General features: G+C 43.1%; 1 protein-coding gene across 1 annotated transcript; it reads left to right on the forward strand.

The window, feature by feature from the left end:
* Positions 1-6,163: 6,163 nt before the first annotated feature.
* cdx1b (caudal type homeobox 1 b) lies at positions 6,164-11,725 on the forward strand. The gene is made up of 3 exons (XM_063202625.1): positions 6,164-6,635; positions 10,403-10,551; positions 11,018-11,725. Exons 1-3 carry the CDS (start codon positions 6,194-6,196, stop codon positions 11,237-11,239), a joined length of 813 nt encoding a protein of 270 aa, XP_063058695.1. The 5' UTR covers positions 6,164-6,193; the 3' UTR covers positions 11,240-11,725.
* Positions 11,726-12,052: the final 327 nt, after the last annotated feature.

Here is a 12,052-nt window from a genome sequence, read left to right on the forward strand (position 1 = left end):
GAGGGAGAAAAGGTAACTGGTGTGAGTGCGAGGAGCAAAAAAAGTAAGCACTGGCAACCGAGCAAGGCGTCGCAGGGAATTCCAATCCTCTGAATAGCGTCTCCTCAATTAGGCAGATATCTGTGAAAACACACACACACAAACACACACACATGCACACACACACAGGTACACGCACACAGACACACAAAAACACATACACACACAAACAAGCGCACACACGCGCACACACGCACGCACGTACGCACGCACGTACGCACACGCACGTACGCGCACGTATGCACACACACACACACACACACACACACACACACACACACACACACACACACACACACACACACACACACACACACACACACACACACACACACACACACACACACACAGGTACACACAAACTGCTCATGTGTTCTCCAGGTAACCGTGAATGTCTGAATGAAATGAATGTCTATACGGATGAAAGTCCAGTCCAGGGGCATAACGTTATTATGTTTGAGGCGGGACTGCAGCACACAGAAGTGCAGTGCAAGTCCACAAATCAGACGGGCCAATCTGGACTCCACGGCATTTAGTATGTGCTTCACTTTGCAGAGAGGAAATACCAGCAAACCGCCTGGGCCTGTAACAGTCTCCATTGATTTACGCATCCTCCACGCGGGGTCCAAAACCGGATCAATGATCGTTTGTTGTGCTCCTCTCAGTCGTGCATGCCTGCCACTGCGTCAACTTCACAAGCACAGACACACACACATACACAGGCACGCACACACACACACACACACACACACACACACACACACACACACACACACACACACACACACACACACACACACACACACACACACACACACACACACACACACAACGTTCTTACCAGACGGACAGTTCAAAGTACTTTCACAGGCTGACGTCAAAATTACTCGTGGGTTTATTTGGAAACACACTTTTTGCTTGTCCTTGAGGTGGAAGAGGAATGCTCACCTACAGAAAATGTAATAAATATGTTGTTAGCATTCATAGCTTGACCAAGCATGTACAGTGTGTGCAGGGCCGCTGACAGCTTTGGCTGGGCCCGGGACAAAGTCATCTGAAAGGGCCCCAAATTCCAATACAACCATCGCATTGAGGACCCATTTCCGTGTCCCCTGTCTCCCTGGGCCCGGGACAAGTGACCCTTTTGTCCACCCCCTGTCAGCTTTCCTGAGTGCAAAACATATGAGGAATAAAATGAGGAACTGGTGAAGGACAGAGTTGATTAAGAAGTCAAATTACTTTGTCAAATCATGTTTCAGTCATACCGAATCCAAAACAAAACACACCGAATCAAAACAAAACACACAGGTTTATTGAATATGAAAATAATTAGACAGCTGCTGCCAAAGAAAAGCATTTGAGTGCCACCAGTGTCCTCTATGTAACTGAGTAAATCCATTTTTCCGTATGCACGGCACCCCATGGTTAAAATGACAATTGCTAAGCTATTCAGAAAAACAAAATTGTCTTTTGTCATAGCCTTCACAATGTCTAAAACCACAATACTTAACCACATATTTCACTCTCTTCACCACAGAATCTGAATAATCACTCTTCTGTATTCAATAAAGTGACTCACGATTCATGAATCATGACCTATTTAACTTCCCTTCCAATGAAATTACTGACAGACAGCCATCTTAGCATGTGCTCATTATTCCATTATAGGTCCTTGTCATTATTACATAATGCGTCACTTCTTCCATTACATTGCTGATCTACAAATGCAGGGAACACACCCAAGATGTTGGAAACCTAATGCACAGCTGGTGTCAGCTGTTGAGCTCTTGTGTTATCACTAAAAAAAATAATCTATGGTGTTCTCGCAGCCTATACACAACAGGATGTTATTTTTTAAAGCAACAAATCTTAAATCCCGACCGGCCACAGTGCTCGGTGTCATTTCCGGACTGATTCAATATGATATGGGTGTGAAAATTGACTATCTAAGAGTCCATGTCAGGTCACATTGTTTACACTTATTCCCAGAGACTGTGACATTATAAACATTTCCTTAAAGAGTAATTAGTTGTACTGTGGGGAAAACTAAAAGTTATCTGAGGAATCCTAAACATTCTGGGAAAAATCCAAAGATTCCTTAAAGAAGCTTTAGGGGTTCCCCCACATTGGCAATATAAAGGTTCATGAAAGAACCTTTGGTTCTTGAGTCCTCTGATGAACCTTCAAGAAAACCTCTGGGTTTGCCCCAATAATTAATTTGTCACCCATAGGTTCCTCTGAGAATGTTTTGGTTCCTCAGAGAACTTTTAGGTTCCCCTCAGTGGCAAACTAGGCAGGAGGGGTTACTACGTGTGTGTTTGCATGTAATAGGCCTACTCAGCTATCTTTTCATGCTTTTAGACTTTTAGAACAAAATCACGAGGCAGATACAATATGCCAAAGGGACTTTGTAGCAGACAATACAGAGTGTGTTGAAGGAGGAAAAATGTTCTGTCTTTGGTGGTACATATTCAGACCACAAGATGGAGCTAGACTCTAAGCCAAGCAATTTCATTGTGTCACGAACAGTAACGTGCGTTAATGAACCTGTCTGTCTCACAATAATATAGTTTTGGTCCATTGCCCTATTTTGCGCCTGTGTGGACAATTTTGCGCACGATGTAGGCTATTAAAGGGTCTTTGTTACGACTCGAGTGGCCTAAAAGCCTGTGTAGTATACGTGTCACTCCAAGACAGGGTAAGATTTCTACCACATGGTGTCCTCCGCGAAGCATGGCTCTGAAGATTGGAACGCGGCGCACAGGTGGAGGAGGCGCAGGTCATTTCAACCGACCAAAAGTGAACAATCGTAAACATACAGTAGCCTAGCCTACATTGTTCTCTCATATGTAATGCATCACAAACCCAGCGGCTACATTAAACATGGTAGTAAATATATAACCCTATCCAAACAAATGTTTGGACAGAACCTTTGACTACATGAGAATATCCGCGACATAAAAAAATAATTTCAGCATCTCTTTCCTATGGCATAATATATAATATAATATCATATCATATCATATCATATCATATCATATCATATCATATCATGTCATGTCATGTAATATCATAGTCTATTTGTGACCACTAGCAATATATTTATTTTTTATAGCTTACAACCTATTTTTCATCAGCACTTTACTCATTGATTTAGTCTCATTGTTCAAGAAAGGGGTTATTGCACCAGGATTTGGAGATCCAAAAACAGAATCTTTTTTTTTTACTTACTTTACAGGACAATTGTCATGGAATAGGCTGCATCCGTTACTCTTTTCTTTTTTAAAACAAACTCAACGCTTTGATCGAAGCGCACATCTATTGAATTATAATAACGTGGGAAAACATTTAGCCAATTTATAGTAGGCCTATATCGATTAAAAATAGGCCTACATAATAATAACCTTTATATTAAAAAGTATCTAAAATGTAAAACATTTTTTTGTAAATCAGCGCTATGCGTGCGTTGGTGTATTAGGCTATCTTCAAGTAACAACCTTCAGGTAATAAAATGCATTTCCACTGCCAGTGACCTACAACCATATAACATGCGAACCAAAATGACATGCATGAGGCAAAATAACTGGTGTATGCTAAATTAATACGGCTTAGCCTGTGTATCAATAGCATTGCATTTGATAATGCAAAACACGTGTAAAATACATTAGCATTTACGCAGAACCACATCTTAATATCAGAGAGACTGGATAATACTCAATCTCTGTTTATATCAACCCACACTTTTGGCCATATCCCTCCTGCGCATGGCCACTCGCAGTGAATATAAATCCAGAGTAGGCCTATCTCCATGAGAAGTAGGCTATTCGATGCAAAACTGTTGTCAGCTATTAATTATATTATCGTAGCGTAGGCCTAATGGTTATTTTACACTACAATTATAGTTCTATAGGCTTATCGATCACCACACTCTGGCTGGCGTAGGCCTACGTGTGATTTAGCCTATCAGCATCTATATGAGACCAATTAAACAGTTGTATTGTGATACCATTCTGCAATAATGCGCACTATATGCAATTAAAAATATCCAATCAATGGTCATGAGCAAGGTGGCTCGTTGGACTATGTAAAAAAACAAATAACTTTTAAGTAGTTGCCATGTTCTGTTGCCCTGTAAGTAGGCATACACAGCTCTCTATTTCATCTGATGCAAAGCACCCTTCACTTCCTCTATAAGATAAATTCAGACACGCAGGTGTATAAATGACATCACCGTTGTCCCCACAGCCCAGAGGTCATCCCAGTGTCTCCACGGCACCCTGCATTGACTAGGAAGTCGCACCAGGTCGCGAAGTGTGACTTGTCACTTTCAAGTATTCCCAGGCTACTTTGAACCCCCCTCCTATTTCTGATGAATCTCGACTCGCTGGCTCTCCCACAAGTCGTGTCGGAGACAGCAGCGCGGTGGAGGGCGCGAGTTATTATTCAACACCTTCCTCATATGAGTCTGTTGCTGGTGGATTTGTAATCCATTTGCTGTTGTTTTCAATGTCCTCAAACAATATCAACACTAGTTTTTCGGAAGACTAAAACAAATGCCACAATCCACGGCCAATTGATTATCACATAATGCTGGAATAGGCCCACTTCCTTCGATGAAAATGCAGATTAATTGTCGGACAAAAATAATTAGGCTACTAACTCACCTGTCTTTACTGCGATTACGCATAAATAATGTTGGCACGTGTGTAGCCCACATGTTGTTTATTCACCGGCTAACGTGATGGAGACGGTAATGTATTGATTTCCAGACAATATGGCCATGTCCAAAACCGTGTCCATATAGCCCATAGCTTCTTGTTTGACACGCCCTAAAGAAATGTTACTTTCGTGAAATAAATTAAAGTCTACATTGGAGAGGATAATGGAAACATGGATTCACACGGGCACAAAAATAGGCATAGGCCTAATATCACTCATGGTCACGCTATGGAAGCCTAATGGTCAGGAAAACATATTGCAATAGGCCTATGTTATTTTGTTGTAATTAGGCCTATAATTCTTTTCACTGGGTTGTTTTTTTTTTTCAACTGTAGGCACAAATTATGGAATTTTATGGACGAATAAAATAGCCCATAAAATAGCCATAGATATAGCCTATCCTAAATTGAACAGATACCCCATATATGGAAATGCTAAATGAAAGCATTTCGTAATATAATAGAACAGCACAACGAGTCTAGGCCTATGTCTTTCTTTTTTGTTTATTAGTTTTTATTTTTTAATTTTTGGTTAGGCTGTGTCCTATATGGAAGGAATATGTTTCCATCGCATTGTTTGGGAGCCATAAAATGTCGTGAATCCATTAGTTCAAATGAAACCCGATTCAGTTCTTTCAGTGAAGGCGTGAAGAGGTGGGAAAACGGCAAGTTTGTGGGGTATCGCTTGCGAGATCTGTTTGAAATGCTTTCTCGGGTCACCCTCAAAGCAACTACGGAGTCGCGATGTCGCCAGTAAAATTGCCATGGAGTTACAAAACACATTTCGTTTTCGTATTGCACTTGCTACAAGAGCTTAGTCCACTCCACAACTAATTTCTCCGAGCAATCATATCTCTTAGGGATACAGTGATACACTCAAAACGTATTAGAAGAGTGACATATTAATGGACTTGTATACCCATCTACTGTACTTTTTTAGCCTATGTATTCCGGCATAATGAAAATGACAACTGAACCATATCAACCTACAAAATTACGGGTAGGCCTATGTGTTCTGTCTACATCAATAGGCTGCACCTACCTACACAAATATCAATTTAATAGGGCCTAGGCCTACTATGACTATAAGAATATATTTTATGAATTCTATATCATAAAAACAACCTTCTGGGGTATCTTCAAGAAATCCCGAGACAGCCCGACGGTGGCTCAGAGAGACGGCTTTGAAACTGGCGCTAGATGGCCTTTGAAATGCAGAACTGTCTCCAATGCAAATGGGATCTGATGGACAGAAGTCGAGGGAGGGAGGCGCGAGTCATAAACATGACGTCAGAGTAGCGCCAAGTAACTGGCAGCAAGGTTGGCAAACTAGAGGCTTCAGAATTCAGATAGACGTGTCAGGTAAAGGATAGGCCACCTCCATTTAGACAGAAGACAACTTTGTGGGGGGTAAAGTGACAGGAGTAACGGTGTCGATGCAGCATGAACTGGAGCCACAATACGGAAAGATGTACGCTGTGAGTTACCTTATCGACAACAAGGACCCCGGTATGTACTCCAGACACCCCAGTCTAAATTTAAATCACCAGAACTTCGTGCCAACACCTCCCCAGTACTCGGACTTTACAGGATACCACCACGTACCTGGGATTAACAATGACCCGCACCACAGTCAGGCCGGAACCTGGAGCCCGGCTTATCCACCGCCACGGGAAGAGTGGCCCACATATGGGCCGGGGTCAGCGGCCTCAACTTCGAACCCGGGTCAAATCAGTTTCAATCCCCCCGAGTTTTCACCTGTGCAGCCGTCCAGTCTTCTGCCCCCCATCAACACCAGCGTCGGGCAGCTTTCTCCAAACTCGCAGCGCAGGAATCCCTATGACTGGATGAGGCGCAGCGCACCACCGACTAATCCAGGTAGCTTTCTCACTCCCTCACCTTTCTATGGCTATGTGGATATATCCACCTGTTGTGACGTTACGATGTTAACAATCGGACAGAAACAGTTGGTTTGTGTTTTTATTTTTCTCTTGGTGTGGCAAATTACTAGTGTAGGCTAGTTCAATATGCTCGTATGGGATGAAAGCGCATGCACCTGTTCCAAATTTTGTGATGAGGCTTTCTGGTGATGTGCGCGGCAGTTTTACTGCTGAGAAGAGGCAGCATGGGTGAAAGACAGTCTAAATTCATTAGCAAAAACTCTATGCGTAAAATTGATGCCTGGTTTGGTGAGGTGTGTGACTGAACAGCGCCAAGGTGCCAAGTTCTATGTCGCTTTATAGCTGTTACTCCAAAAAAAAAAAAAATTTTTACTCCAAGTCCCATTGTCATTGTGACACAGCACTCCACAGCACACAAGTGAACACTGCACACTGCACACAACGAAATTGCATTTTATGCCTCACCCGTGCAAGGGGGCAGCCCTCAGTGGCGCCCCATGGGGAGCAGTGCGGTGGGACGGTACCATGCTCAGGGTACCTCAGTCATGGAGGAGGATGGGGGACAGCACTGGTTGATTACTCCCCCCACCAACCTGGCGGGTCGGGAGTCGAACCGGCAACCTCTGGGATGCAAGTCTGACGCCCTAACCGCTCACCCATGACTGTTATAGCCCTAAGTGATGGTTTTACAAGTGGCGCGTAAGTGGAGCCAACCAGTTATCAGCGAGGTTCGATTTATGTGTTTGTCTGTGAATATTGCAGCAATTTGTGCATTCCTATAAAGGCGCGTCACCACACAGATGCACCTGTGCGCAATGGAGATTTCTTGGTTATTGCCTTCGTGAGAAAAATGATAACGTTAATAGCGACAGGAAGTTGCTACTTTGTCAAGTGACATGTCTGGTCTCTCAAATTCTTCACGTTATTTATTTTAACTGGTGGAAAGAAAGAGGCCTGAAGAAACTTCATTCGAGTTGCGAGAGAGGGCGAGTTTGGTGTGTGAGACAGACCGGCTTTAAAACCGGTGTCATGTAAATCAGTGATTTGTTCTTGCTATTGTTCTTCATTGATGTCTGGAGGTGAGAACTGTGTCAATGACAAAGCAGTAGGATGTTAGTTTTTCGCATGGGAGCAGACGTCTTCTGTCGAGAGACGCCAGCGTTAAGATTTCAACATCGACTCTGTGCGCTTTTTTTGAGGCCTCAGTGCGTTTTTTTAGTCCTTAGACGTGATTTCAGTCAGTCAACACATGGGGGGAAAATACATCCCTTTGATTTTTTTTAAATTCGAGGCCCGTTTATGAGCACAGCAACCATACTTTTCCTTTAGTCAAAATGATGAATATTTATAATTTAACTTGACTGCACCATGTGTAATGGGCTATTATTGTGATGATTAGTAAAATGGTTTGGTGATGATTGTGTAGTAAAACACACAACGTAGTGGCGATATCAAGTCTCATACACTTGAGAACACCTCCTGGAAAGCCCAGAAAAGCCGTGTATTGTAACCCAAATCTGCCTTCCCCACTTTGCTACGTTATCTTGTTGTCCCAGACAGGTAATTTTATGGCCTGTGTTATAGATTAACTCTAGACAAGAGCCTTGCCACTTTTGTCCTCATGAACCTCCCATTAGGTTCCACTGCACCTCCAATTTATCTTCTGGCAGGATGATGTCATGTACAGCAGCAGCAGCAGCACTTTGGGTGCACCATTAGAAGATATGTATTTTAGATCTAATGGGATGGGAGCAGGGCTCTAAATGAACACCAGCCAACCGGCCAAATGCTGGTGAAAATTCACTTTGGTTGGTACAAAATAAAACTCGCAAGCCACTTGTTGACTAATAGTGAGTGTATGTTTGGCTAGTAAGATTTAACATCTACTAGCCATATTGGCTAGTGATGATGATGATAATGATGATGTGTGTGTGTGCGTGTGCGTGTGCGTGTTCCTATGTTCTGTGAGTGTGTGTGTACGAATGCACGCTTGTGTGTGTATGCGTACGTGCGTATGCGTGTGTGTGTTTGTGTAAATTAGTGATGGGTTTGGGGGACACTCGGGCTCTCTCCACTCTCTGCTCTTTGGTATGGCTTTCTATGGTGTTTATCACGAGACATGAACATGAGCTGTGGATGTCCGTTAAAATATCCCTTGTCTTATATGTAGCTGTTGGTCTCAGGAACTGACTGATCAGCAGGTTTTGATGGCCATCTGAAAATGGTCCAAAAAGATTCGCAGCGGCACTAGGCCAGGTGAAAGGAAGATTTGACCAGACATCACCACTAAAACACCACTGCCACTCCAGTACAAGTTCTATGGTGTGGTTGGGTTCTTTCCTGATGCTTATTACACCTACCTATGCTAAGTACTTTCCAGAGTTCTCAACACTATACCACCTGAGGACTCCACATCCATACATCCTGGTCGTCAGTTTAAGTACATTAAGTAGTGACCCTTAGCTTCCAACTAAAACAAACATAACTTTTTTTGTGTTATCTCTTTCTTTCTTTAAGGGTAATGAGTGACCCTCAAAACAGACACCTGGGCAAATGAGTCATAAATGGGAGAGATTAAAAGGGGTTAATTAGTGCGCAAAGGGTGCTGCCGGGAGAGGCCGAAAAGCCTAATGGGCTGGATATCCTCTCTCTCCCCAGTACGGCTGGCGCCTGCCGCCTGTTGCAGAGCTAGGCGTGCCTCTCTCCTCCTGCTCCAATACGCTTTAATCTTTAACTCGGACTCGGCTACACAACACAACGCTGCTCTCTGCTCTCTGCTCTGCTGTGCAGTGCAGTGCACGCGCATGTTGTCTATAGGTGCACTAGAAACTGCATTACATGACTTTGCACAGAGTGACAGAGTTTTCAATGTCCAATGTTTGTCAGGCGAATAGAACACACCATCACATCCATTGCTTAGGATTTAGAACACGTTAAACTTGAATTTTTTTCGCACACCTCAGCTGGCAGGTGCGTCGGAGATGGCCCTTGGGTCACTCAGCAGACAACTTGAGATGAATGAAAGAGATTGCCTGATGAAGGTCTAGTACCGAAACGTCGTTCATTAAAGAAAAACAGCGAAATAGAATTTAGAACACACCATCACATCCATTGCATATAATGTGTGCAAGTGTGTGTGTGTGTGCGCACAGGCCCATCTGCACCCATGTTTGTTTGTACACATGTGAGAAAGTGTCTCTTCAGTAAAGTGGGGCAGGGCGAGTCATAAATACCAGTACGGTACCTATCAATTTTTCTGTACTTCCTATGTGAAAGGGAGGGAGAGTGAGAGCTCAGTTACATGCAAATGTCGAGAAGGTCTTTTGTGCATTTGAATTGCAAACAATGGTAGCAACTGGAGATATTAGCTGGGAAAAGTGTACTTGAAGATGGGTAGGCCAGGTTGACTACGAAATGCCATGAAATATTGTAGTGTATATACCAGAATCAGAGATACTTTGGCCAACCCAAGTGACCCAATCCAGTGAAATGAAATTATTCATCAAACCTCCTTGTGAGCGATAATTTCATGTTGTTCCCAGTGGTAATTTTGTAGCAGAAGGTACCGCACACTCTTGTCCATCGTGCTGCAATTTATTAACAAAACAACGTTTCGGCCCGTATGGCCTTTCTCAAGTTCCCAGTGGTAATACCATACTAATGATGTGCAATGATGCTGTTTAGTTGGGGCACACTGTTGGATATTCAAGTTGTAGTAACATGTCTGTTGTTTTGGTGTTGCAGGGGGCAAGACGCGGACGAAAGACAAGTACCGGGTGGTGTACACGGATCACCAGCGGCTGGAGCTGGAGAAGGAGTTCCACTACAGCCGCTACATCACCATACGCAGGAAAGCAGAGCTGGCCACCGCACTCAGCCTCTCAGAACGACAGGTAGGCCGCTCTCTCTCTCTCTCTCTCTCTCTCTCTCTCTCTCTCTCTCTCACACACACACACACACACACACACACACACACACACACACACACACACACACAGTCTCTCTCTCTCTCTCTCTCTCTCTCTCTCTCTCTCTCTCACACACACACCCACACACACCTTTCTCTCTCTCTCTCTCTCACACTCTCTTTCTCTTGCATTCTCTCTCTCTTAGAACTATGTTCCTCCCTGTCTGTCACAACATCTGCACCATCAAAAAAACTAAATGATACACAAGCCTATATACTCTATATAGTAATGAATGCATTCATTCATTCATTCCATCATTTGTGCCTTTGTTTTTGTGAAGTATGTTTAATTTAATTAAAGCACAGTAATCTACCAAAAGCTATCTTATGTAATGCACCCATGTCCAATATACCTTGGAACTGATCGCTTTTCTCTTTTGTTTGCCAATCAGGTAAAAATCTGGTTCCAGAATCGGCGCGCGAAAGAGCGTAAGATGAACAAGAAGAAGATGCAGCAGTCTCAGCCGGCCTCCACCACCACACCCACCCCACCCGGCTCCACCATGCCAACCCCACCCGGCTCCACCATGACTGGCAACATCGCCATGGTTACCAGCAGTAGCGGAGGCCTGGTGTCGCCCTCCATGCCCATGTCAGTCAAGGAGGAATACTGACTGACTGGAGAGTGGCGGAGAGAAAACGAGAGAGAGAGAGAAAGAGAGAGCTTTTTTTGTTTTTCAAAATGGCCGACTGTTAAGTCTTTTGACCAGAGCCACCCAACAACAGAGACTCTATGAAGCAAGGACAACAGCTGTACCTGGGTACTTCAAAGGAGCACCCGGGGTTTAAAAAGGACTGCTTGCGTCAAAAGATATTTGAAGAGTTGCTGCTTTCTGCGCTTTTGTAAAAAGGAATCTTTTTAAAAAAGAAAACATAATGAAGAGATTAACAAAGATATGAATATATATAAATATTAAAACTTGTGTTGTTTCTGTAATGTTGTTATGGCTATGTTTGTTACCACTTGCTCTGCGAACACTAGAAAGTCTGATAGATAAGGCTTTACAATACCTGTTCATGGTTGTAATTTGATGTGTGAACTTAAATAAGTTGTATATTTGCAATGGAATTTGTATTAAAAAGATTTATTGTCAACTTTCCACCTTCTGTTTGCTCAGAGTGCATTATGTCATTTTATAGCTGTCATTCACAGCTATTTTCAGACCTCAAGTTTATGAAGGATATGACAATTAAAAAAGTCAAGGCATGTACGTTTTGTAATAGCCCTTGACCAAGGCTGTTGAAACAACACAAGTCGTTTAGGGACACTTGAGTTTATTCTATAAACTACAAATAAACTGGGAAAGGATGGTCTGTGGTTAGTAGTCAAAGGATTTACCTTTTTTATATGACACCAAAATCAGAGTGCAGGGCTCTAAGTCAATAAGATTATGGTGCAGGTTATTGTCATTACATAGGACAGCTGA

The sequence above is a fragment of the Engraulis encrasicolus genome, chromosome 7 (assembly GCF_034702125.1).
Source record: "Engraulis encrasicolus isolate BLACKSEA-1 chromosome 7, IST_EnEncr_1.0, whole genome shotgun sequence".
Classification (NCBI taxonomy): Eukaryota; Metazoa; Chordata; class Actinopteri; order Clupeiformes; family Engraulidae; genus Engraulis; species Engraulis encrasicolus.

Excerpts from the sequence above, each read along its gene's own strand:
- cdx1b (XM_063202625.1), top strand. The coding sequence starts at position 6,194 with ATGCAGCATGAACTGGAGCCACAATACGGAAAGATGTACGCTGTGAGT. Across the intron at positions 6,636-10,402 it reads CGCACCACCGACTAATCCAG|GGGGCAAGACGCGGACGAAA; the intron begins GTAGCTTTCTCA and ends TTGGTGTTGCAG. Across the intron at positions 10,552-11,017 it reads TCAGCCTCTCAGAACGACAG|GTAAAAATCTGGTTCCAGAA; the intron begins GTAGGCCGCTCT and ends TTTGCCAATCAG.